Genomic DNA, 27083 nt, shown 5'->3' on the forward strand with positions numbered 1-27083 from the left:
ATAAACAATGTAAAATTATTTTGCCGTAAAAAAAGGAAATTCTGCCATTTGCAACACATGGATGACCTTGAGGACAATATGCTAAATGAAATAAGTCAGCGCAAGATAAATATTGTATGCTCTCACTTATCTGTAAAATCTAAAAAAATCACCCAAACTCATAGATACAGAGAAGAGATTGGTGGTTGCCAGAGATGGGGTTGGGGATGGGTGAAATGAGTGAAGGGGGTCAAAAGGCACAAACTTCTAGTTATAGGATAAATAAGTTCTGGGGATGTAATATACAGCATGAAAATAAAAATAAAGTTAAAAGAACAACATTAAGTTGGATAAAGATATGAATGGAATAGAAAGCTCAGCAACAGATCACTGGAATAAAGTATAATGTTCATATCTGTACACATTCAATACATGATAAAAATGGCATCCCGGAAGGGCAAATGAATAAATGATACTGGTGAAAGCTTTGGAAAAAAATTTTAAGTTCTAGTTCTTCCTTCTATATATGCCAAAATATATTCCAGATATTCTGGATTAAAGAATAAAATGCAAAACAAAATTTAGAGAAAAGTATAGATAAATATCTATTTGATTTCCTGTTGGAGAAGGAGCATCACCAAAAAGTAGAAGATTCCTAGATTAGTCTATTTAAAAATGCGAATTCTTTTTTGGTCAGAACACTATAAAAAAAATTAAACAGCAAAGAACAAACAGGGAAAAATCAAAACAATGGGTTTAAGACAATGGGTTAGGGTCCTTAATATTGAGTTCTCATTAATAATAAAAATATTTTAAATACATACATATATATATAAATTTAATACAATTAATTTTATTTAAAATATAAAACTATTGATATATGAGTTCTTATAGATAAAAAATATAAACAATGAGCAAAGGACATGAACAGCTACTCAAAAGAAAACGGTGAGAATAGACAATAAAATGTTTTATTTTAACTAATAATTTTAAAAATTCAAGTTAAAACAAACCATACACCATATCTGGGCTGGGGGAAAGACTACAATAACCTCCAGGCTAGATCATGGGGCAAGAGCTATGCCCTTACACTACTGGTTGTAAATAAGTAAAACCCTTCGCGGAGAAATTTGGCAATATATATGACGATCTGAAATACATCCGTACTCTTAGATCCAATAACTCAACTTCTAGGAATTTGTCTGAAGGAAATAATCAGAGATGCATTCAAAAATGTAAAAATATGTCTGTAATACTATTTATAATTGCAAAATTTGGTAAATGACTTCAATGAACAATAATAGTAGACTGGTTTAAAAATAAAGCCACATCCCTATGCTAGATTACTCCCCAGCCATTAATATTTTTCAAGGACTAATTGGACCATTGAAAATAACAAGTGAAAAACACCATCGTGCAAAATTATATTTACAGTCTGATATCAATTTTATCTTACACATACTCATGTGCATACTCTTGTGTTTATATATGTATATATATTATATATACATATATAAACATATACATGAGTATGTGTAATCATATAGCTATAGATATATAGGTATGTATGTATATATAGCAACATTTTAATAATGGTTATTTCTGGTAGGGATGATTATATGTGATTTACATCTCTTATATCCATCTATTTTTTCCACATTTTATGCAAAGAATCTGTGTTACTTTTAAAATCAGGACCGATGCTATTTAAAAAGCACCAATTTTGGTTATTAGGTTCCCCTTATTGGTACCTTCGTGAGATTTCTTTCTGTCCTGATGCACCAGAAGAGGGCGCCTCAGCCTCTTCCCACTTGCATAACAGCTGCATCACCTGGTAGGATGCTCCAGGTTCTAACTTGAGGAGTCTCACTTTCCCTGGAGGTCACATCCCTTTTCTGGGTCTCCCAGAAATTTGAATAAAAGAAGGAGATGTTGATGTGAATGCCCCCATGAAAGTTTCTTCTGGTTTGTTACAAACAAACCCCAGTGTTGATGACTTGTGCTTGTCACCCCTTTGCCCTAGTTCCACCGCGGCAGCTGCTAGAAATCAGGAGCCCCTCCTCACTAGGAGAAGATGGAGGCAAAGCGTGACTCTATTCCCTGGCTTTGCCTTCCCGGCCACAAACAGATTCGTGGAAGTGGCCAAATTCACACCTACAACCTAATAGACTTAACTCAGTACCTGAACTTTGCTTCTTGAAAAGGACCTGCTATTCTTCATGGTATCAGTTAGGGGGCAGCAGATATCCTGGCATCCTTTGCTGTCGGAAGGAAGCTTCCAGTTTGGAGATCCTAAAGTTGCTGTGTAATGTATGACTATTTCACTTATGGAAAATGGTCTGGCAGTTCCTTCCTGCAACAGCTGATGATCTTTGGGAACCAAACCTCTCACCTATTAGAGTGCTTATAATTCAACACTGGGCAAAGGTGAACCCAAGTAATAAAGTGTACTTACTGCACTCTGCTTCATCGAGTCAGTTTCATCACTATCTAAATATTACAGAGCCCCAGCCTTCTCTTTTGGTCTATCATTCTGTCTGTCACACACACCTAAGTAAGCTTTATTTTGACTCCTTAAAATACCCTCAGGATGGGACTGCAAGTAAAGGGAGGAGTGAAGACATTTATAAAATGCTTCTGGGAGGGCCCAAGTTTAAGAGGATGAAGTATAACTCGGCCCTGATAAAAACGTCTTTTTTTCTGATGCATACACATCATGGAGATGTTCCTTTTTAACTTATGCAGAGAGAGAGGGTACCACTTCCCAGCTTGACAATTTTGTCTGTTCAAAACGTTTTAAAGGAACCACAGTATCTTGAGTCTGAGCTCTTGAACATCTTCAAACCAATGTCTCCTTTTGACTTTAGTCACATGTCTTTTTCAGTTGTCAGAAGTTCCTTATTGGACAAATAGGACGTGGGGAAACGAGGCGGACTGACTAGTAATGGTCAAGCCAGTGATATGGCCCAAACGTGCAGTCGGGGCTCACCAGGACCAGTCTGCCCAATACCTTCTTATAGCACATCTGCCCATCTTTCCAGTGGTCTAACGGCAGGATCCAGAAAGGTCAGTTCAGTCAGCAAAGCCTTTTAGAGAAAGGAGAAGTAACACTACTAAGTAGCACTTACTCTCTGCCAGGCACGTTCTCCATGCCTTGCAGGCATTAACTCATTGATTCCTCACAAGAATCCTATGAAGGAGATACTGGTATTATCAGCATTCATTGGGAACTGAGCTAGGGATAGGTAATTTGTCTAGCATCCCGCGGCTCAAAAGTGTCGAACGCTGAATTTGAACCCAGTCTGTCTAGCTGCGGGGCCCACACACTTGACCACCACCTTTGAGCACGGCTTCCAATGGTGCTTTTCACATTTCAGATCCTTGGGGCGCAGAGCCTATGCCCTTGGTTACCATGAGGCCATGGGGAGCTGCATCCACCCAGGTCCTCTGGTCCTCCTCAGGATGAGCTGTCCTCTGCCGTCAGAGGCTGGAGTAAGCCACGAGTTATTGGGATGCTGTGGTTCTAGGGACCACCTTCATCTGCATCTTAAGACCAGGAAGAGGTGTTCTGAGCAGGAACTTCCTCCCTGGGACAAGGACCCTTGGTGAGATCTGGCCTCTATGTGTCTCCATCTGAGAGCTTAGCTTTTCTATGGGAGTTTGGATTTGAAGGTTAGGGATGACGGCTCAGAGGAGGAAAGTGTGAAATGCTAATCGCTTTCATATGACACTTGAGAGATGTTATAATAAAGCTGAGTAAATTGGAACATGAGTTAGCCGGCCCTTTGCCTAATGATGTCACCCACTTTCTGCTTCCTCCAGCCTATGATTAATAAAAGGGGGATTATTACAGTAACTCACTCCTAGTGGGCAGTAGTGACTTCAGCACCAGCTGAGCAAACTGACTACATTTAGTCGTGCGTGTGCATGTGGGCATTTTTTTTTTCCCTGTGACTAACATGAAACTAACAGCATCTAATAAAACAAAAGCTCCTTGAAATTTGGGGAACTTACTGGGTGAACTCTTTTCTACAGGGAGCACTGTTTTATTTATTCTCATTTCATACTCAAATGATGCAAAAGTACAGGATTGTACTTTTAATAAATTCCCATTCATTAAGTGATCACAAAATCACCCCTGGCCTGTTGGGAGAGAGGTGTTCTGAAGCCTTTTTCCTTCACATACAATGGCTCTTCCTTCCTCTATCATTCCATATCGCCTTTAAAGAGGAACTCGATGAATATCAAAAAAAAAAAAGGGACAGTGGCCGTAAGTTAATTTTTGAAAGTTTAAGGCTAGTTGTAGACTCCAGAGATTTCAGTGAAACTCTCCAAACACTGTGCTTAATTATAGTTTGCTTTTCCAAGCTGATAAAGACTAACAGAAGTCCTGCCTGCCAAGGCACCTTTGCAAACTTGACCTTCCTAAAATTAGAGTGGGGCACCTGTAAATATTTACTAACCAAGCCAAGGCACTGCCAGAGCACACTGCCAGTGTCTATGAAAGAACACCGTGCCCAGAACAAGGGCACTCCCATCCTGCAGGCCTGGATGGGCCTTGGAGGTGCTCTGATAGAGGGGCAGAACCTTTGGACTCTTTCTATTAGCACACGAGGGAGGCAGCAATTCACTGATAAAAAGAAATACACACAGGACTGCCCCCAGCCTTTTCTGTGTCTTCCCTCCAAAGCTACCACTTGGGAGCAAGTTGTGGGGCATCTTTGTGGAGAGACGACACTGGATTAGGATCAAGATTTCTGCTTTCAACAGTCCGATGGCATCTATAGGCTAAGCCTATATGTCCTCAAGTCAGCAACATGGAACTTTTAACCCAAGGGCATCCAGGTGAGAAACACGATTAGGACAATCTGTTATCCGTTCTCTTGTAAGTACTTTTCGTAGTCTTCTGGGGCAATAGGATGATCAATCAGATGTTTCCTGATTGGATTAGAACTGAGTTTTGATAAACAATTTGGAAATATATGTTGGTCAGGAAGGCCTTTGAGGGCATGTTTATTCCATTTGCATTAGTGTTGGGTTTCGTTTTTTTTCTCCTCTTTTTCAATATCTATTTTTCTCTAGAGGTTTCTCTCTCTAGATTGAGTTTTTCACAAGTACTAAATGGTTACTTCTTGGGAAGAAATGCGGGCTTTTCTGAAGCATTTGGCCTTTGGTTCTAAAATAACCATTTACCTGAGGAGACAGTGATTCAGGTGTTGGAGTTGATGAGATGGCTTCCAAGTGTCTAAGACATTCCCCTCGTGCTTTGTTCATCTCAGCACAGTCTCTGACGGACCCTCTCCTCTCTAGATGATGCAGGTCACTCAGGGACTAAACGATAAGCCTGGGAAGTTGGCCTCATCGTACGGACAACAGCATTTCACATCTAAGCTGGTTAGATCCAGGCAAATCCCCTTTTGTGGGTTTCACCAACATTTGTTGATGATGGCGATGATTTTCCTTGATGTGGGATCCTTCACAACACTTCCCCCAACTCTCACAAGAGAGTAACCCCTGAAGGCCTGTGGCCTTCCTAAGGAAGTCTGGAGAATATAGTCTTGCTTGGAACATGCATTAAGATTTAGCAAAGCATTCTTTTTTCTCTCTGTGGATACTGATTGTGTGTCATTCCCCTGAGGTATTAAACAAATAAAACCAGCCACATCATATTTGTTTGCTCTGGGGGCAAGGCACGGTAATCTCGCTTTCGTGAATTTAACTTCAGGGAATTCACTAGTGCGTGGATCTCTCTGATACCGAATTGCTCAAATGAATAACTCATTCCTCATTCACTTTTTGTTTTCCATGATCTGTCGCCTCCTAACGACTTGGGTGGGGGCCAGCTCATCTCATTTTGTTGCTGGTCACCAAGATTCTGCTTCTGACTAGAACACAAAGCCATCAGGGAAAACATGGAGGCCACACTGGGAAGTTGGTGAGGACGCCCGAGAGGTACCGTCACTGTGTCAGTATCTGCTGTGTGGTGTGGGCCTCCATTCATCAGGAAGCACCAGACACATGAGGAAGCAGAATCCCTTGAATTATTAGTCTCTTGCCTGGTTGCTAAGGCCCCTTGGGTCATGGATGGGAAGGAAAGTGGGTGAAACTTTGAAACTTTTAAATGATAACTCTAAACAAGGGTGTCTCAACTGCAAAAGCAATTAACACTTGGGGCCGGTAATTTCTCTCTTGTGAGGGCTGTCTTGTGCCTTGTTAGGACGTTTAGCAGCATCCCTGGCTCCTACCCAGTAGAGGCCAGTAGCACCTCCCTTCACAGTTAGGCCAAGCAAAAATGTCTTCAGACATGGCCAGATGTCTCCTGGGGAGTAAAATCATCCCAGTTGAGAACCACTGCTGTAGATGGAGAGATAGCAGTTTGTTTACTGGGTTTTTTTGGTTTTGGTTTTTTTTTTTTTTTGCGGTACGTGGGCCTCTCACTGTTGTGGCCTCTCCCGTTGCAGAGCACAGGCTCCGCACGTGCAGGCTCAGCGGCCATGGCTCACAGGCCCAGCCGCTCCGCGGCATGTGGGATCTTCCCGGACTGGGGCACGAACCCCTACGTCAGCAGGCGGACTCTCAACCACTGCGCCACCAGGGAAGCCCTGGTTTTGGTTTCGGTTTTGGGTTTGCTTTTCTTTCCTTAGTCATTTTAGTTCTAGCCTCTGGGTTCCCTTGGTTCAGATAAGGCACTTCCAAATACGCTTAAAACAGAGCAGTTGCGCATAGCACAAAGCCTTGTGGGATATTCTGGTGGTTCTCAGAGAAGTGGGAGGCTTAGGAATAAGAGTTCTGGATTAACTATTTCTGACCCTGTTGTCTTCTAATGAATTTTGGAGGGTTTTTTAAAATTTTATTTTGCTGAGGTATAGTTGATTGACAGTTTCTGCCGTACAGCACAGTGATTCAGTTACACGTATATATACATTCTTTTTTCGTATTCTTTCCATTATAGTTTATCGTAGGATATTGAAGTATATGGTTCCCTGTGCTATACAGTAGGACCTTGTTGTTTATCCATCCTATATATAATAGTCTGCATCTGCTCATCTCAATCTCTCAGTCCATCCCTTGGAGGAATTTTAATGTTTCCCTCTCTCTCTCTGTTTAGCTGTATTCATTCATTGATTTGACATAAAAGCAAACAGCTTCCTAACTCAGTTTGGAATGTGAAATGCTCATCCTTCATTGTCCCAAATCTCTCTACCTAACCTAGATCCCAGGCAATGGGCAGACTCCAGCTGTCCAGGAAACAGGCAGGGGTTGCCAATCTTGCATTCAACCCAAACCATTTGATGAGACTCCAGAAATCTCGCTGCAGCAAATATCACTCTGGATCCCGCCCACGTTTTCTGGATCCCGAGCTGCCTCTCGAGGGAGTCCACTCCCCATTGGGGCAAGGTTTTCCTGCCTTGAGCCCAGAATAACACGTCAGCTGCTGAGAACACCTCGAGTCCTTTTGATTTCTCCCTCTAGTCACGTTTTATGTTCCGTTTCCCAGACGGGATGAACCAGAAATCATGCTTTTGGGGGAACAGATTTTTCACAGGAAGGAACTAAAACACCCTGAGTCGTCAGCAGCCTAGTCAGTGCTCTGAACCCCGCAGCCTCGTGCCATTTCAATTGAATCAGATGACAACTTCCCAGTCACCTGCTTGGGGCGTTCACGCCTCCTGGTGTTTTATTTATTTATTTTTTTGAAACAGAATAACAGCAAAGCTAAAACCACGGAGCCGTGAAAAATGGGCCCCTTTTCTAGGCTTGTCTCCTTGTTCCAGGAGTAGTGAGTAAAGAGACCAATTAATAGCATGGATGGAAGCCGAAGGACAGACGGTTTGCTTGAGAAGAAAAAATGAACATTCTCGCTCCTTGATCTATGCCAACTTTGTACGGGGACAGCTGTTGCCACGGGTAAACGCCACTATAGGTTAGCCGTGCCCCAAGGTGTGTGTCACCGCGGGCCCCAGGATGGTACCGGGACGCTGGACTCTCCCCCGCTTACACCACTGAGCCCTTATCCTTAAAGGAACTTTGGTTTTTGACCAGCTCACTAATTGTGATTGAAAACACCAGCTTTCCCAGCAAGGCACAAGCCCTGGAGTTTCGCAGCAGCAAGACAGGCCCTAATTGCTCCATTTACATAAAAGTAGAAACATACAACTTCTAAATATACATCTCTGGCACATCGCGCCTTTTGCAATTACAGTAAAATAAGGTACCACAGTTTCCCTCCCGGCTCCTCGAAGCAAGCTGCTCTACCGGGTTCTCCAGGGGCCGCTCCTCCCGGCGAGAACAGAGCCCTGCAAAAGGCTCCAGCGAGGAGTCGGGGAGCTTTGTGAAGTCGCCAGTAAATCAGGCCGCCTGCACTAGGTGAAAAGCGCGGTGGCAGCGGGCCACCGCGCTCGCGCACTGGCAGGGAGGACCCGGCTCCGCGATCGGAAAGGGGACAGAGCCGGCGGGGCAGGAGCGCTCCCCGCGCGCGTCGGTCCGCCCCGGAGCCAGCCCGCAGGTCCCGGTCCCGGTCCCTGACATTGGCCGTGCTTTCAACCCTGAGCCCTGATGGCTGGGTTCAGAGATTCCCAGCCGCCCTCACTGATCAGTGATTTTTTCCCCCCTCCCTCTCTGAATTCTCTAGCTGCCAAAAGGGGGGAAAAAATCAAGAGCTGCTCTTAAAAGAAGTTGCCCTTGCTGGTGCTCGGGGTAAAAATAGAGGCGGCCGCTTGCGCACTGCTTGGCCCGGACTCCGGCCCCGCGAGCCGGGCCCGAGCAGCGGCCGCGATCCGGCGTGATCCCCGGGAGCTGCCAGCAGGTGTTGCTCAAGGTACGGTAGCAGGCCGAGCAGCGGGACCGCAGGGCCGGGGTCGGGGAGCCGCGGGGGGAGGGGGGCAGGAAGTGAAAGAGAAACCAAGCCGAGGAAGGAACGGGAGATGCGTATCAGGAGCTGGGCGAACCAGCTCCCCGCCCCTGGGCCCTGGAGTCCGGGACGGAAAAGATCATTCCGCCATCCAGAATAGTCGACAGAAGTTATTTTAACCTGCCAACTTCCCCTCCCACTCCCACCTCATTTCCACTGAGTGAGGAGGCATTTCCAGCGTGGCTCAGCTCTGAGGCTGGGGATTCAGGTGGAGAATGACATCACAGCTGGTGGGCTGACCTAGGCAGGTGGGCCCTTCGGTGGCATCCGTGGCCAACGCGATCTGAGTCACCCGAGAGAGGGTGTCTCCTCTGGTCGGGGTGCCGCAGATTCCTGTGACACAGATGTTCAGAGGGAGGCACCGGGGCATCTCTGAAATCGTATCACCTAGTATTTGCTGAGCACCGTGCTTGACCCTGCAGTGGAGTATTGTGGATCCCACTTTATAGATGAAGACACTGAGGCCCGATGTTATCTGGTTAGTAAGCAGTGGAATCAGGGTCTCATCCGGGTTGGTTTGTGCCCCCAAACTCATAAACATGGTGGCATTTCCAGGACACCAACGTTCATGGTGGGGGGAGGGGTGCGTTTAGATGCCCGGCCGGACACTGCTGTCCTGGACTGCTCATGCGAAAAGGCTGGGGAAGTTCCTTTCTTAGAGAGGGCTGGCTCCGTCCAGTTTGAAACTGATGGGCAGCTTTGGAGTTAACCAACACTGATCCAGTTTCTATCTTTCCTTCTCAGATTCCCTCTGTTCCTGTACAACCTAAAGATTTTATTTCCTAGTTCATTTCTGCATATGCAATTCTCAGAACACTCCCCCCACCCCAATACACATCTCAGCACCCACACTTTCTCTGTGTTTAGCCAGGACAGACCCCCTGAGACAGACTTCTGGTGTCCTAAAGGAACCTGCTTAAACTACACATCAGGAGGCCAGAGCCTCTATATTTTGCTTGTGGGCACAGTGAAAAGTTTATTTTATGCATGTTAAATCCTGCATACAAAACAGCATATCTGGTCATATGGCTTTCATTAGCTCCCAATTTTGCACATTTTATTCAACTTGTCATGAGTGCCCAGCTTAGGCTTCAGCTATACTCCTTCAAACAACCCTTCCCCAGCGTTCTTGTCTGAGGAGTCCTTTCTCCTGTGTTATTTCCCTGGCTTGCTAACACTGCCTTCTCCCTCCCCCTAAACACCCTGACCAACTTAACTCCCGTTTCAAGAAACGTTCACTTCTTTTCATTAATCTCATGTTATATTTGTAACAATTTAGAAATCATAGGACTTGACGTTCTGGTAAAGAAGAATGATGTAGTTTTTTCTTTTTCTTTTTCTTTTTTTTTTTTTTTTGCTAGTTAGACTGGGATTCTAAAGACTGGGAAGGATACACTTAAAGTTCGCTAGCAGAGAATGACTATTTCCAAAGTTCTTGGTGATAAATGATTTATAAAGCAGGCATTCAATTTCAAGATGGAAAATAATAGTGTAAGTCAGCAGAGGGGAGATTATCAGCCTGTAAGTATACATATTTTCCTTTTCTTTTTCTCAATACAATATCTTATTTTTTTAAATTAAGTTATTCAAGATGGAAAATAATAGTGTAAGTCAGGGGAGGGGAGATCATCCCATAGAGGTATACATATTTTCCTATGTTTTCCCCCCTTCCTGAACTATGTTATTTTAAAAAGTAAACTCAGAATCTCTCTGAAAAGCACTGTGAATTTTTCTTCCCTGTTAGGAACAATAAAATACTTTGTAAATAGAGGCAACTTCATGAAGTAACAGATGTTTTATGTGAAGATATAAAACTAAGCCTGAATATAATGAGAACTGTGTGCATGTTTGGTCAAAGAAAAGTTGAAAGTTGGAACCTCAGTGAGCTAGAGCTGTTGGATTGCGGGATTTTTCTAAAAGGGAGTCCAGTCAGTCAGAGGTTTCTCACTGCCTCAGTGATCACCCAGTAGTGTCACAGCAGCCAAGAAAGGCTTTCCATTAGATAATGAGTTATGAAATATGTCTCACACTGGAAAAACCAGTCATCTGCTTATGTCATGTTGCTTCTAACCAATCCCAAACAAAGCCGCAGCCCTCTTCTGGTTGACTGGTACCCGTGTGTGACTGTACAAGTAAGTAGTACAGTATAAAACTGCTCAGTGCCAATAGCATGAAGAGGAACTTGGACAGCTCTTACCACATGAGACGAGAGTCTGCTGGTGAGAGGACCGGAAAGGTAATGCTTTTTCACTCTTACTTCTGAGCTCTTTCCACGTTCATAGTCAGAATGGTGAGCAGGAATTTACAACTTACTGGCCCTTCCATGCAGATTGTGATCTGTACCTTTTTACGTATTCAAGCAAGTTAGTAGAGCTTTTAATAGTAGAGCATGCAAATAGATTATGCGTTTCTACAACCCAGTTCAGCACCTCTCTACAAGGACCTGTGCCAAAGAGAAAGCTGATTTTTAAGTGACATTCACAAACAGTCAATTCAGGGAACACACACAAACTCACATACAGAGAGAGTTCAGAGGATGAGTTGCTCTTATCTAAATGCAGCTATTGGGACTCTCAAGTTGTTGGTAGTCGTGAAACTTTGAGTTCTAGTTCAGCCTCTCTTGTAAAACTTAACTGGGCTACAAAATGCTTTGGGTATTGCATATGTGACGCCAAGTAGGTAGATTATAAGTCTTCTATTTCCAGGGTATTTTATTAAGCGACGATTAACACAAATGCTCCCCCTCCTTCCCCATTCTTTCACCATCCCCCAATTAAAAAAAAATTAGACTCTTTAGGGAAGGTCAACAAAATCTTAACAATAATAGCAGAGTGTAATCGATGGTAACAGAGAAAGTCTCGCAGGCAGATGCTTCAGCAAAGGTGGGCAGGGTATCCAATTCAGAAAAGCATTGTTACCTGTGCAAACTGTAATTGTAACTTAGTATCACACTGGCCTCGCCCTCCTCCCCTTACCCTCAGCTCTTATGCTTGCAAGTAATGCTGTTTATTAACTTTTCCCACCCAAAGTGCATTGCCTGACTCTAATGCTGTGAACACACTAGGTGTCAGATCTAAGCTGACTGTATCTACAGAAACTGAGAGGGCTTATGTGTGGGGAAAAAAAAAAAAAAACCGAGAGGGAAGGGAAGCTTTAACAGATGGACCTCTTAAAGATACTTCTGCAAGATAAAAGCAATAAGACAGAAAATGAAAAAAAAGGGGGGGCAGGGGGGAAGAGAATTTAAAAAACTCAGAGAGGCATTGTTTAAAAATTCACATTTTTCTTTTTCCGTGAACACTGAAATCCATGATGATTTCATCTGTGCTGTTCCTTTGAGAGAAAAAGAAGCCATCGAGAGGCCAGTCCGTGAACAGACTGGTCCGGGATGGGGGTAGGGGGCAGGCTGAACAAACTACCACATGACAGAGAAAATAATTTGCCAATATATTTTAGAGATTCTTTCCCCCTAGGACCAGTTATTCAAGTCACAGGAGTGCACTACTTGTATAAAATAATGTGGGAAAGGCCAACGGAATTTTGCATTTTGTCTGTGAAGTCAGGGCCAGCGGTGGTGAGCTGTCATCCGGGAGTGTGTGTGTGTGCCGGGCAGGAGGGGCGGCGGCTAAAGAGAGGGGACAGAGCTTCACATGACAAGAGCGTGTACCATGCTGCCTGCCTGCCTGTGGATCTTTCAATGCCCGGCTGCATTTTGCAGTTGGGAAAAGTAGAGTGTATTATATGACCCCAAACAAAAGTTCTATTGCGCTCCCCTCTGATAGCCTGCCGGTGTTGATGGCCCTGAACATTGAAATATGAATGAATGGGGAAAAGGAGGGTCTGCAGGGATTCCCTCTGGCCAGCACGATCAGGCTGCCCCCAGTGACCCCTCCTTCCGAGCCCCACCTTCCAGGCTGTGGCCGGGCAGGATGGAGGGGTGCTGGGGGCAGGCTGTTTCCGTGTGGTCCTCCCTGTCGATGGAGACAGGCCATTGATTGGGGCTTTGCTTTCCCCTGCAAAAGAGGAAGAAGGTGAAGCCAGGGGACTCTGGGCAGAGAAAGAAAGGGGAAAGAAGCAACAGCAAGAGCAGCAAATCAGGAGAATTTCTTGCAGAAGGGAAAGTAGAACTCCAGAGGAGATCGGTGATATTTGAAGAGAGGTGTGTGTGAGGGAGCAGTGAGTAGAAGGCAGGCAGCCTGTCAGAAAGGGCTGTCCCTCCCCTTCCTAAGCACAGCCTTTACTCACAGACAAACTCCCTCCCTCTCTCATTCACTCACTCACTTAGGGCCAATCACTCCCTCTCTCTCCCTCTCCCTCTCTCTCTCTCCCTCTCTCTCTCTCTTTCCCTCCTTCCCTCCCTCCCTCCCTCCCTCTCTCCCTCTCCCTCTCCCCCTTCTCTCCCTCTCTCTTCTCTCCCCCTCTCTCCTCTTTCCCAGTCTCTCTTTCCCTCCCATCCATTCTCTGTCTCTGTCTGTCTCCCCCCCCAACCCTGTCTCTCCCTCCCTCCCTCCATCCCTCCCTCCCTCCCTCCCTCCTTCTCTTTTACTGGGAGACAGTCAGAACTCTCCTCCCTGACAGCTACAAACCTACAGCACTGACTGCATTCAGAGAGGGAACCTGCAAACAAAACTTCACAGAAAACTTTTTGTTCTTGTTCCAGAGAATTGACTGAAGAGGAGAAAGAAAAAAAAAAAACCCAAAAAGGAAAAAAAAAAAAAAAAAAAAAAAAAACCTGTGCGTGAGTTGGGGGGAGGAAAAGCAGAGCCTTTAAAAAGGGCAATCACAACAACTTTTGCTGCCAGGATGCCCTTGCTTTGGCTACGAGGATTTTTGTTGGCGAGTTGCTGGATTATAGTGAGGAGTTCCCCCACCCCGGGATCCGAGGGGCACAGTGCAACCCCCGACTGCCCGTCCTGTGCGCTGGCCACCCTCCCAAAGGACGTAGCCAACTCTCAGCCGGAGATGGTGGAGGCCGTCAAGAAGCACATTTTAAACATGCTGCACTTGAAGAAGAGACCCGATGTCACCCAGCCGGTACCCAAGGCGGCGCTTCTGAACGCGATCAGAAAGCTTCATGTGGGCAAAGTCGGGGAGAACGGGTACGTGGAGATAGAGGATGACATCGGCAGAAGGGCAGAAATGAATGAACTTATGGAGCAGACCTCGGAGATCATCACGTTCGCGGAGTCAGGTGGGTGCTGGCCCTGGGGGGATGGGGCGGGGGGGGGTCACGTTGCTCTGACAGTCCTGGGAGGAACTTCTTGCCCTCCAGGGGTACCCTGCCGGGCAAGGTCAGGAGTTATTGGGGGACGGCATGGGAGGGGGAGAGGACCGCACAGAGCCGGGCTCCTGGGCTGAGCCCCGGCAGGAGGTGGCTAGGTCACACTTGCGTATCTCAGCCCGTCGCCCGGGAGGAAGCTCTCGGCCGGATCTGCAGCAGGAAGCCGCTCTGAGAGAGGCTCCCTCGGCCTGCCGGGGAAACCAGATCAGAGCAGCCCGGAGGAAAGCCGGGGCATTTTCGGGTGCTGGCCGCGGGGAGGGGGTGTCGGGGGAGCCTGGAGGCTTCCGGACCCCATCCCAAGTTTTTACTGGGGGGAGGGGAGGGGCGGCGAGCGCGGGATCGGGGCGGCATGGCACAGATGAAGTCATTGTCTTAAAAACAACCCCTTTTCTTTAAAAAAAAATCCAATCAGGGGCCACATCCGAGAAGCAGGGCATATTAGTGACAGTCATTTTGACCTTTAGAAATTCTGCCTGTAAGAGCACAGCATCACATTCTAGGCAGCGAAAAGCAACTTTGGGGGCTGGGGGGGTTAGGGAACAGATGACATTGAACCAGCAGTCCCTTTCGGAGCACTGACTTTTGCTCTCTGAACCAAAAAAAAAAAGAAAAAAAGAGTTTTGTTCTCTGTAAAGTTACTAAGAGCTCTCGGCCAAGGAATGCAACCTTGACAAAGTGCTCTCAGATACTACGCTGAGCGCTCCCTCAATCCTTAAGAGGAAGAACTTTAATACATAGATTCTCATCGTTGGCTCAGGACCGAGCTAACCTGTTGCTGAAGAAAAAAATTACCTGTCAAAAGGGCAGGCTGGAGACCCTGGGGGCCAGGTTATTTTTACAGTTAGGTGACCCAGATCCTTTTGCCAGCCTACCAGCCCCTGCATGCAGCCCAGTCACACAGATGTGTTAATTTCATGTTACTTTCATGGTAATGCCAGGCTAAAGAACTGTCTCCCTTGCCAAATCCATTTGAAAGGAATGCCATTGTTTTGTTTGGTGGAGCATATGGCCAGTAAAGTATGTGCCGGGACTCCCAGCATTGCTGTTTAAAAGTTTGCCGCAGTAGTATAAACAATTAAGGCAACACTCAGAATTTCCAGTCCTGAAAACCTGTTGACTCAGATGTTATATTTCCAAGAAAACCATCAGAGACCTGGGCATCCTTCTGGGGGAGATAGCTTGCAGGCTTGCTGGCTTCCCGTAGGAAAAGCCCTGGTGTCCTGCAGGCAACTTAGCTGTCTCACCAGAAGCTTCTTTCTTTTCAAGAACGTCTGACTTCCTTCGCTTAAAGCTTTTTTTTTTTTTTTTTTTTGGATGCAGCTGCAAAGGACATGATACTTTTGACTTTATCTTGTGAAGCTTATTGAGTGAAAAAAGGCAGGTTGGAGTTTTTGAGTTGCCACCCAGTTTTTCTCAACCATTCCTGGGGTCCTGAGCTGGGAATGGGGATTCCAGTGGTCTAGGGACTGCTTCTTCTGCCACAGAGGGACCCTATATATGTTTCTATATACCAGTTGCCACACAGAATGGCCTTAATTGCAGCTCTTCCTCAATTGGCTTTTCCCACATCATATGACTAGGTAGACCTCTGCCTTTGGCCACTTTTAACTCTACGCCTGATGCTAGCAATATGCCCACTTTCTGGCTTCTCTGACTTGTGTAGTAAATCACTCTCTTGGCATTGAGAGATTTTGCAGTAAAAGAATTTGACTTTTTACCTTCTTTCTTACTTATGGCCCTCGTCTCAGTGCCAATCTTTTTCTCAGTTATATGAAATCTCGTCATTTTTAAAAAGATCTTTTCCGGTAGGTGTTCAGTTTGAAAGAAATTGAGCTACTTTTTGAAAAGGTGGATCCATTTGACTCACATGTTGACTAAAGCTTAAGGTCTGTAATGCAAAAGTCCTCCTGGTTGAGTTTACGAGTTGACTTTGGGCGAGCCGCTGGATTCTTAGAAAAGGTTTATGACGCGCTTGCTTGTTCTCGTTTGAGAAGTTTCACGCCTCAACTTTAAGTCGATTTTGTATGATTTCACAAAAACGACTGCTCTGTGGACAATCTACTCTCCAAATAGAGTAAGTACCATGTGAGTATTTTGCTATTCTTTTGCTGACCCAGGAAAGAGATTTACCTTCAGGTTGATTGTAGTGAATATACGAAAATGTCGTGTTACTTTTGGAACAATTCAACCTTAGCAATGCTCAAACAACGTCAAACGTCAAGGTCCTGGGGGAGGGGGTAGCAAAGGGCATTCATTTTTCTTTTCTTTAGAAACTGTTCTGTACAGCATAGAATCCAGTCAGTAAGTCATCTGTCACCTGCATGCATGTCACAGATGTTCACCCCTAGACGCAACCTTCAGGCTCAAGTTTCCTCATTTGGGGATTCCTGTTTAATTGTGGCCTCTGCCCATCAGAATGGTTGAATAAGGCCAAGACATGGCCACCGCAGTTGAGGAACTCCAAAAACTCGAGGGCCAGGGACTTGTTGAACTGAGTCTGTCCCCTTGTGCTTAGGTGGAAAGCACCCCATCTTGGTAAAGCTGATATGAGTCGTTATTGACTAAGCAGCGAAGCCTTGCCCTCAGGCTCTCTGACGTGTATTCCCACAAACAAAAATGATTTTCAAGTCTGTCACCCCAGACTGCTCACTGAGGTGACTGTATTCTTTGCAAGGTTGGCAACAGAATAATCCTCTGTTGTTTACTTTAACGCCTTAAAGGAAAGGAGGAAGAGATGGGTAGGGCCAAGCCAACTCTCACCATAATTGTCATCGAAGTCAAAACCACTGGTCTTCTTGACCGCTCTATCCTAATTTCTCTCTTTTTTTTTTTCATTTGTGACAATCGCTGGTCAAAAGCACCCTTGAGCCCTCCACCCTTGTATCCTTGAGTCCTCCTATGAGGCCAAATTTATACTCTGATTCTGGTAATGAAGTTAGCAATTGATAGCACTTGTTGAAGAATGGATAGGCGAAGAAAGACCAATCAAGCACCACGAAATAGAAAATGCTTACATAGCCCAGCCATGTGGGTTTGAAAGCAACACATAAACCTCCTCCCTTGGAAGATACTAGGTACAGAAGCTTTGAGTTAGAAATGTACACAAATGTTCCCCAACAGGGGTCGAAGGCAGCTTGCTGGGAGGACTATTTTCCTCCACCCCAAGAAAGCCGTCTCAAGGTGGAGTTGACTCCCATCACCCCACGCCAGTCTTCTGAACTTGCCTGGGAGTTCGCCCTCACTGGAGGGTGTCTTTAGGGGTTACACGCTTTCTTCGCGGAATAATGGGAAATGATCGGCCACAAGAGGGCGCATTCCAAAGACTTTTGCTCCTTAACCAGTTAATCTTTTAGGGAAACACAATTTCACCTACTGGAAGCCCTAGCCTGAATCGCCCTAATCTTGGTGATTATCAGCTACCCCTTCCTGCTTATCATTCTGCAGGAAAAGTTAGGATTTTATGGGTTGGGAGGGACATGACTACTACCTGTAACATTTTAAATGAGACAGAAGGAAAGGAAATGGGAATTCTAGTGATACAAGTGAACATTCCGGAGCTCTATGGAAGACAGAGGAATGATAAATTTCAGAAGCAAACAAAGCAGAGCGGGGAGAAATGTGACCATGAATCATCAGCAATACTGCTTTGCTCACACATCTCTCCCTAATACGGCCGCCTGGGCTTTTACAAAAAAACCTCTTCCATCTTCCCTGATGTGGTTGCCTAGTTGTCCTGTCTTATCAACGGCTTTCAACAGCGACAAATGACAAGTGACTTCGAACAGGGAGGAGAAAGTCTATTTATTTAACACCTTGTGGGAACAGAGCTTATGACTTTGGAGTATGTGTTTGCTTCCGAACCGGGAGTGTTAGAGAGAAATGGTTGGGAAAAGATGGGAAAAGAGATGTGTTAGTGGTTTGGGCCGGTGGAGGAGGTGCCTTGGAGTCGGGGTGTGGGTAGAGCGTCAGGGTAGAAATGCAGTTTTCATATTTGGTGAGCCAGGAATCGTACCTTCCCAGGACTTTTCCTGAAAACACGTATTCGTCTTGCCCCCTCTTCTGCTAAAATATACTCAGGCACGATCTCTTAGCTGTAGTTCAGAATGCTTCCTACCCAACTGATTCCTAGCTCCAAAATCCATAGTGTAAGAGTTCTCAGGAACTTTGAAAGAAGTCTCTGAAAGACTGTGGGTTGAACCTTCAGCATTTTTTCTACTTCTTTTAGGAAACTAAAATCCCTTTCTCTCTAAATATTTAAACTTTTGCATCGCCCTTTAAATGAAAGATGCAGGAATGTGGCTGAGCACTTACAATTCAATAGCACATCCTAAGAAAAGATATTCAGGCTAAAAAAAATCAAAAGCTAATTTATAACCAAACTTGTAGTTCTGCTACAGGCAAGACCCTCTCCTGTAGGTTAAAGGAGGCATAACCTTTAAGGCCTCACTGGCTGCTTTTTGCAGAAACCCCTGGAAACAGTCCAAATGCAAAATTAGTGCTTCAGGGAATACACATGCTAGCTCTGTATTCTCCCACCAATGACTATACCACGTCTAGGCACAGGGAAACCTTGGTGAAGGACGGAAAATTAAAGTCATAGCCGCGTTTTACGCTGAGGCTTCCCTCCACCCGCCATGGTGACTTTAACTTCTCCATAAACAACAAGGTTCTTTACATTAACATTAGGGATTGAATCATTACCCACATGGAGAAGGGCAGCATACTTTGAGCAGGACCCCGGTGAGGAAAAAACCATATCAAAAATGAAACACTGCTTGTTACTATTGCTTGTTTCACTGGAGTTGTTCAGGCGCCCGTGAACCTGAGATGCTGGAGGGGGGCTGTGGGAAGGATGTGCAGCATTTTGTATCCTGATGTGGGTGGAGGGGAACAGCCAGGAGCTTGGCCGCTTAACCCTTGGCATGCCGGTTCAGTGAGTGAGTTCTTAAAAACACTTGAAAAATTCTGAAAGCACAAAAGCAAAGGAAAACGTGCTTTCAGGTGTTTTCCCTTCCAGCCTTCCAAAGTCTTTCCTCCCGTCCGGCAACATTTCTGAGGTGTTCCCTATGAGGTGCAGTAGTCATCCCTCCTACCCATTTTTAGGCCCTTTTTTTCTCTCCCTTGAGTATGTGTCCACCGAGCTCAAGAGAGGTTTAAGTGATGAAATATTATCACCCACATGCGTTTGCGTGGGACTTTCTTAGTGAATTACTCAGGCGGAGCAGGCTGTGATACAAGCCTTGCTCACAAGCTCGGGAGAGAAAAAATAGCGCAGAGGATGAAAAGAATATTATCAGAGAGCAGGTAATGAAAGGTTAGCAAAGCCTCCAGCGATACCTAGATAGGTAGGTAACAGTGTAGGAACCCAGTGCACACCTGTATACACTGATGCTGTACCACAAAGCACTATGGGAAGACTTCCATTCTGAGATTTTATAGCAGGAGATATTTAAGTCCAACCTGAAACTGACTAGCAATTGATCCTAAACACCTCAGCCTTAGGCAACCTCCTTCCATTTTTCGAGTTGCTGTGCGTAGAGATTTGAGGCTTGGAGCAGCCTGAAAACATCACTGCAGTATAGCCATCTGTCTCAGGTAAAACACAGATAAAGCAAATATAATCAAGTGACTACTTATATTTTTCATGCCTAAGAAATTTGAGGGTTGTAATATCTTTCGGAGACCTACAGCCCTGGTATATATGAATTCCATCCAGCGTCTAGCTGTCTCATTCTCCCAACCCCCTTCTGCAATGAAAGCTAGATGTAAAAGAAAAAAAATATGCACTGCTTAATAAGTCAGAATACAATAGAACTTTGAAAATGTACCTGCATTAAGGTAGACATTAGGAAGCCTTGAATCTCTCTCTTCCCCCCGTTCTCCTGAGCATTATGGCAACAGCATTTTCGTGAAATTGGATCTCAGTTTTATTTTTTTCCCTGATAAAACCTCATGCAATATACAAATAGCAGTTCCAGAAATGGACACCAGGAGAAGGAGGCGACAGGCATGTCAATTAGTAGGGGGAAAATCCAAATGTCAGAAATATGGGGGAGAGATCCGTACGCAGGCAGTGGAGGCAAGTACAGGGAACCGAGTCTCTCTGCTCAGATCATTAAACCAATGCATATTTCAGCACGGTGCCTCTTCCCAGTACGCAGGCGATGCCATGCCGTTAATTACCAGCCAGGACCAGGATGAAAGTCATTTTATGATGACTCTCTGATCCCAATATAACAGCACCTGACAGATTGAGCCCCCTCTAATGAGTACTCTCTTTGTACAATCCTCTCTCAGGAACACTAAATCATTTGCTTCCAAGTAAGGCTGCCTGCGAAGAAGGGGCGGAGGCATATCTTGCATTAGAAACCAGCTCTTGTGAAATGAGGGGCGGCCCTGTAGGCTGTTCCTGGAAGCAAGGGGCCTCGGCCTTGCTGACCCTCCAAAGGCAATTTGCACGCGCTGTCGCTTGTACAGGTCTGCCACTGAGCATCTCACCACCTCCTCCCAGCATGTGTAGACTTCTCTGGATTTTATTCCAGGAAAGTCCAGTGTGGGTGGGTCCACCCTGCCGCCTGGACCCTCTCTTTACCCGGGGACCATCTCAGCGCCCCGCTGGCAAACATGGGTTACAGCAGAGCAGAGCCTGTGGGAATGAGTTACGTCAAACCCAGAGGGCTCTCCCAGCCTGGGGACGGACAGACTCTCCCGTTTCACACTCTTTCCTAGAAAAACAAAACAGAACCTCGTGGCCTCTGGCTTCTCTAATTTTGCAGCTACTACCTCTTTGTCTTTGGAGTGGCACCCTGTGCGGTTTAGGGTTTCAGAAGCCGGCCGGGGGCGGAAGCAGAAGGGAGAACAGCGGGGAGCTTGTTAACACCCTCCGTGGAGCAGGGCGGATGTGCAGGAGCTGGAGGGGACCACACTCTCCTCCGGGCCGGTTCGCAGAGCCTAGGGCAGCTTCCGGCATCTTTTTCCTCCGGTCTCGGCAGGACCCTACCACGTTAAGTCTACAGCCGACCCTCTTTTTAGATTGAAATGATGAAGCTCGGTCTCCTGGACTCTCCTCTTTTGCTCTCTTAGAAGACAAACAATAACGACCATCCCCCTCCCCCCAACCCCCCACCACCCCGCCGTTTTTAAGCAAAGGGGAGTACTGGATTCCCATTTTGGAAAAAAAAGTCATCATGCTTCCTAAAAAAAGACAGTTTCCTCCTCTGACTGCTCCCCGCTCTGGTGATCTAATCATAAACCTAACTTCATGATTCATTTCAACTCCCGCCAGAGATGCGAGGTCTGCCCCTCACCACCACCGCCATCAGGGCCAGTGTTCCTCCCAAGCTTATACAGAGATGCAGGAGGAGCACCTTTCCTAGGCAAACGTTCTCGGCCCCGGCCTCCGTGAATTTACCACTAGCACAATCACACTGTGCAGAGTGTGTTAAATTAAGAACAGCATCTACAGCTCGCCATGCAGAGAAGAGCCTGCTTTCCGCCGCAGAGAACTTGAAACCGGGCCTAAGATTTATAGTACTGTAAACATCTCAGGGCTGCGAGTGATAAGTATGGCTGGATTTCCGTTAGCTATAGAAATCCAGGCAGGGAGCCTCCCACCCCACCCCACTCCCCAGGGAGTTGTGAGTTCTATGATGAACTTTCAGATGGTTGTCAGATTTGGACTCGGAAGAGTGGGAAGCAGGTGCATGCCGGCAGTGGTCTGGGGGATGTCGGGGGTAGGAGATGGATCCCTTCATCTAACTCAATGCTAAGGGCGCCTCCATGTGTTAATGAGGAAGCAAGTAATTGCCTACTTTCTGCTAAATTCTGGGCTATGACAGTGAATGACACAGACAGGACCTCAGACCTGGGGCGTCCTAAGCTAGACGGGCAGGAGGGTGCGGGTGGAGATGGCAGAGGTGGCTTAGGAAGAGGGTCATCCCGTCTGAAAACTGAAACCTTATTAAGGGGCAGCCACTAAGGATGGCGTTTTGGGGGCAGGAGTCTTCTCGGCAGAAAGAACAGCAAGTGTCACTGCCTGGAGGTGTGAGATTGTATGAGATGCTCTTGCTGCGTGGCTGTACCATGAGGTTGGGGCAGTGGGAGACAGTGAACTGGAAGGCGGGAGTAGCTCAGGCAGAGCCCAGAGTTCTGTGCAGTTTCTGTTTTATACTGAGGGCAAAAAGAACTCAGTAAAGGATTGGAAGGAACAAGTGATGCAAACAGATACGCCTGTGGGAAAGATCCCTTTACCTGTTTAATGGAGAAATGATGGGAGAGGGGCCCTGACTCCATGCCGGCCTGGCTGCTTGCACATAAAAGAAAAGGCTGGGTTGTGGCCAAGGAGGAAGAGTAGGCTAGCTCTGTGGGTACACGCCATGCAGACTTACACAGCGGGGTGTGTGTGCATATTTGTGTTGGGGAAAATAGTATTTCCACAGCTTGCTAGAGTTTATAGTGTGTCTTCATCTATGTTATCCCATTGGGTCCTTCCAAACCTATGGGATAATGGGTCAAATGTCACTATGTCATTCCCATTTTATAAAAGATGAAACAGAGGTTAAGTTAGTTAGTTAACAGACCCAGTGTCCCAGACACACTCAGATCCAGACTCTTTTCTTTCTAGAGCAAGTGTTGACAAACTGTCTCTGGAAAGGGCCAGAGAGTAAATCACTTAAGCTTCGTGGGCCAGACGGACGCTGTCTGTCACGGCTCCTCAAATCCAAGTTCTAGTGCAAAAGCAGCTGTAGACAACCTATAAAGAAATGAGCCTAGCTGTGGGCCAGTAAAACTTTATGGGCACTGAAATTTAAATTTCATATAATTTTCACATGTCACAGCATCCTAGTTTTCTTCAACCATTTAAAAATGTCAAAACCGTCCTTAAGATCTGTGGGCCTTCATTTCAGGAGCCCGGTTGGAGAGGGTCTGTAACAGAGGCCCCCATGCTTGCCTGAAATTAGGGAGTGGCCGTGAACCCCAGAACTAACAGTATCCCTGCTCTCTCTTGGGCTGTTTCGTCCTCAGGCACAGCCAGGAAGACGCTGCACTTTGAGATTTCCAAAGAAGGCAGTGACCTGTCCGTGGTGGAGCGTGCAGAAATCTGGCTCTTCCTGAAAGTCCCCAAGGCCAACAGGACCCGGACCAAAGTCACCATCCATCTTTTTCAACAGCAGAAGCACCCGCAGGGCGGCTGGGACGCAGGGGAGGAGGCCGAGGAAGTGGGCTTAATGGGGGAGAGGAATGAAGTGTTGATATCAGAGAAGGTGGTGGATGCTCGGAAGAGCACCTGGCACATCTTCCCCGTCTCCAGCTGCATCCAGCGGTTGCTGGACCAGGGCAAGAGCTCCCTGGACATTCGGATTGCCTGTGATCAATGCCACGAGACCGGCGCCAGCCTGGTGCTGCTGGGCAAGAAGAAGAAGAGAGAAGAGGAGGGGGAAGGGAAGAAAAGGGACGGAGAAGGAGGGGCGGGAGGGGACGAGGAGAAGGAACAGTCGCACAGACCTTTCCTCATGCTGCAGGCCCGCCAGTCTGAAGACCACCCTCACCGGCGCCGGCGGCGGGGCTTGGAGTGTGACGGCAAGGTCAACATCTGCTGTAAGAAACAGTTCTTTGTTAGTTTCAAGGACATTGGCTGGAATGACTGGATCATCGCTCCCTCTGGCTATCACGCCAACTACTGCGAGGGTGAGTGCCCCAGCCACATAGCAGGAACGTCGGGCTCATCCCTGTCCTTTCACTCGACGGTCATCAACCACTACCGCATGCGGGGTCACAGCCCCTTTGCCAACCTCAAGTCGTGCTGTGTGCCCACCAAGCTGAGACCCATGTCCATGTTGTACTATGATGATGGGCAGAACATCATCAAAAAGGACATCCAGAACATGATTGTGGAGGAGTGTGGGTGCTCATAGAGCACTCAGCCCAGGGGGGAATGGGAGCAAGACGGTCCAGAGAAGACAGTGGTGACATGAAGACATGTTTAAGGTTTCCGACTGAAACAACCAGAAGAATAGAAATTTTTTAAAAAATAAACTAAAAACAAAACCTGAAGCAGATGAAGGAAGATGTGGGGAAATTCCTTAGCCAGGGCTCAGAGATGAAACAGTGAAGGAGGTGGGAATTTGGGGGGAGAGGGAAAATGGGGTGCCCTTCACTTCTCCCTCCAGCATTCAAGGGGTGACAGCAGTTGCTCAAATGGGAATATTGTCCTCTCCTTTTCGGTTCCCTTTCGGTATGAGCCTCGAAGTCAACTTGTCCGGTCTGCAGTAATGTGGGCTGACACAACCCAAGTAGCATCTAGAAAGCCATGAGTTTGAAAGGGCCAGTTATAGGCACTTTCCCACCCAGTAACCCAGGTCGTAAGGTATGTCTGTGTGACCCTCTCTCTGTGTATATCAGCCCATGCACACACACAAAGACACAACCACACACAAACGCACACAGCCCACCACACACACGGGCCAACACACAGACACATACAGCACACACACACGCTGCACAAAGACATGCACACAGCCCACCACACACACGGACACACACACGGACACACACACGGACACATACATCACACAGCACACACACACGCTGCACAAAGACATGCACACACACCCCACACACGGACACAGACACACACACCATACAGACACCACACACACAGAGGCATTTCCACACCACACGCACACACACACATTCTGGTAAAAGAACACTAGTGTGCAGGTGGTCACACCTTTTTCTGCACCACTTCCACAACAAAACAAAAACCAACATGAGAAAAACATTGAGAACAAGAATGGGAAGCATGAAAGATCAAGGAGAAAAGAAAACCAAGTTACATTTCGTTAAGGTGCTTATGATCTTAGAACTATGCAACCTAATAGGTTTGAAACTGTTTACCTGAGAGAGAACAAAAAAGAGAGACTTTTTTGTATTGGAAGTAACCTGATTAATTTTTATTTTCTTCAAGGAGAGATACTTGAAAGGAATATGTTTGTCCATCTGTTGGATCCAAACATTTCTATATTTTGTAAATGTTGTGTTTTTTTTTTAATCGTTTACTATTTGCACTACAATGGTGTTCGACCTGTCTAATCCTTATTTAACAAGTATTTTCTTTGGGTGGGGCGGGGCGGGTTCTGAGCTGCACTTAATGTGAGCTATAAAAGAACTGCTACAGCACACAAAATAGCTATTTTTATTATTATAATTCTAATTATTATTATTATTTTGTACCTTAAAAAATAGACACATACACCAAAGACATTTGTGTGAGCCTTTAAACAGTCTGTCTGTGGTTGGTATCATTCACCGTCGATGAGTCAGGGGTTGGGATCCAAGGTTGAGTAAGGTGGATTGTGTTCAGGCTTGAAAGACCTGAGAAGTTTGGTTTTTTGACTCCTTTTACATCCATGAAGCAGGACATTTCATACTGGATGTACAGTAGTTGTACACTGTTGGCTATCAAGTTCAATCAGATTCATGGGACGCTCCATGCTTGTATGTGTATATATACAGTGCTCGGGCACATGCATGTCTGTGTGTACGTATACATGTGGCGCATCGTGTCCATACACATTTTAAGCACTTCAGGCTGTCATTTTTTAATGTTCTTAAAGCAATGAATGTTTGTGTGCAAAACACAGTATTTTTAAGAAGGATAGGCTATCGTTTTTGCTTTTACTCTGAACTAGGCGGGCACATTTCAGAAATTTGGATGGGAAAAAGCCTCGGAATTCCAGCGAATATTCAACAAGACCCTCTTTCAATGTACAGGGATCCAGTTCCCTCCTCTCTCTTGTCCTTCACCCCCATTCTACAAGTTATTTACTCCCTGCTGGGAAAACAAAACAGGAAACTCATGTTCAATCTAGGCTGATTATTTTTGGATAACATATGTATTATCTGTTGGAATCAATCTTAAATCAGAAGCTTTTCGGACAGAAATTAACCTTTAGGCCAGGATAAAAGGGGTGGCTGTGTTTGGGGTTTTTTTAAATTTTTTTTTATGATTAAGGCCTGGTTGTGAGAAATACTACCTGCACAGCTGGGCTCAATAATCATGTTGTCACTAGTAAAATGATAAATAATTTGGGGGAAAGTGTTTAAGACAGTAGGAGTAAGGAAAAGAATGGAGAGCAGGGATGGGGGGGGGCAGTAGTAAAAATTGTGAAGATTTTAATTTACAGCCCAAACTCTTGATGTATAGATGGGTATGCGTTGATTCGGATGCAAGAAGGAAAAAACCCAAAAAACAAAAACCACTGTGTTTTATAAATATCAAAGTACATGCTTAAAGCTAAATTGTTACTAATTTATTCTACAGTATTTAGCTTGCCTAGATCAGAAGTTATTCATTTATGTGCTTTTTAAAATACAGAACCTTATTTGTACTGACTTGTTTGAAGTTTGCAAAAATTGGAAAAACAAAGTCTAATTCAGAAAATTACATTATTAGCATTTTGCAAAATATTGAAGCTTTCAGCCCTATGTCAGTTCATAGATTTTTAAAAAATATTAATAGTAGGAAAATAAAATAGCAGTGAGAAACCAAATATTACTCAAGGTGGTTTAGCTCTTCTTGAGAAATAGACCAGATCAGTCTATCACACTAGGCTGCATGGAGGCAGATTTAATGTCGTTACCTGGCTGTATTTACTAAAGTCTAGAGGTTGGAGGGCTTTTTGAACTGCCTCTTTTTTTGGCACTGGAACTAATGGAAACCTGTAAATAGCCTGGGAAACCCAGTCGTAGTTCACTGTGTGATAACAGAGCTGGCCCAGGCAATGGCCAAAGCAAAAAGAGGTTAAAAAAACAGCTGATCCCCCTTTGTGGCTTCCATTCATCTCAAATACGTATGCCATCTACTAAAGCCTTTAAGTCCTGGACGTATTGAATGTACGATGGGGTTTGATG

General features: G+C 45.7%; 1 protein-coding gene across 3 annotated transcripts; it reads left to right on the forward strand.

Annotated features, from left to right (window-relative positions):
- Window positions 1-4665: 4665 nt before the first annotated feature.
- On the forward strand, window positions 4666-25648 carry INHBA (inhibin subunit beta A). Of its 3 annotated transcripts, XM_060020206.1 has the most exons (4): window positions 4666-4824; window positions 8612-8797; window positions 13551-14081; window positions 23196-25648. In XM_060020206.1, the coding sequence occupies exons 3-4, from the start codon at window positions 13694-13696 to the stop codon at window positions 24083-24085; spliced, it is 1278 nt and encodes a 425-aa protein (XP_059876189.1). In that variant the 5' UTR covers window positions 4666-4824; window positions 8612-8797; window positions 13551-13693; the 3' UTR covers window positions 24086-25648. The 3 variants fall into 3 exon arrangements, with proteins under 3 accessions (XP_059876189.1, XP_059876187.1, XP_059876188.1); XM_060020204.1 differs by lacking the exon at window positions 8612-8797; XM_060020205.1 differs by lacking the exon at window positions 4666-4824 and having other exon boundaries at window positions 7131-8797.
- Window positions 25649-27083: the final 1435 nt, after the last annotated feature.

The sequence above is a fragment of the Delphinus delphis genome, chromosome 9 (genome assembly GCF_949987515.2).
Source record: "Delphinus delphis chromosome 9, mDelDel1.2, whole genome shotgun sequence".
NCBI classification, from domain to species: domain Eukaryota; kingdom Metazoa; phylum Chordata; class Mammalia; order Artiodactyla; family Delphinidae; genus Delphinus; species Delphinus delphis.

What these genes read in the sequence shown, in the direction of transcription:
- INHBA (XM_060020206.1), top strand. Translation starts at nt 13,694, where the DNA reads ATGCCCTTGCTTTGGCTACGAGGATTTTTGTTGGCGAGTTGCTGGATT. An exon ending in CATCACGTTCGCGGAGTCAG is followed by an intron (nt 14,082 to 23,195) that starts GTGGGTGCTGGC and finishes TTTCGTCCTCAG; the next exon opens with GCACAGCCAGGAAGACGCTG.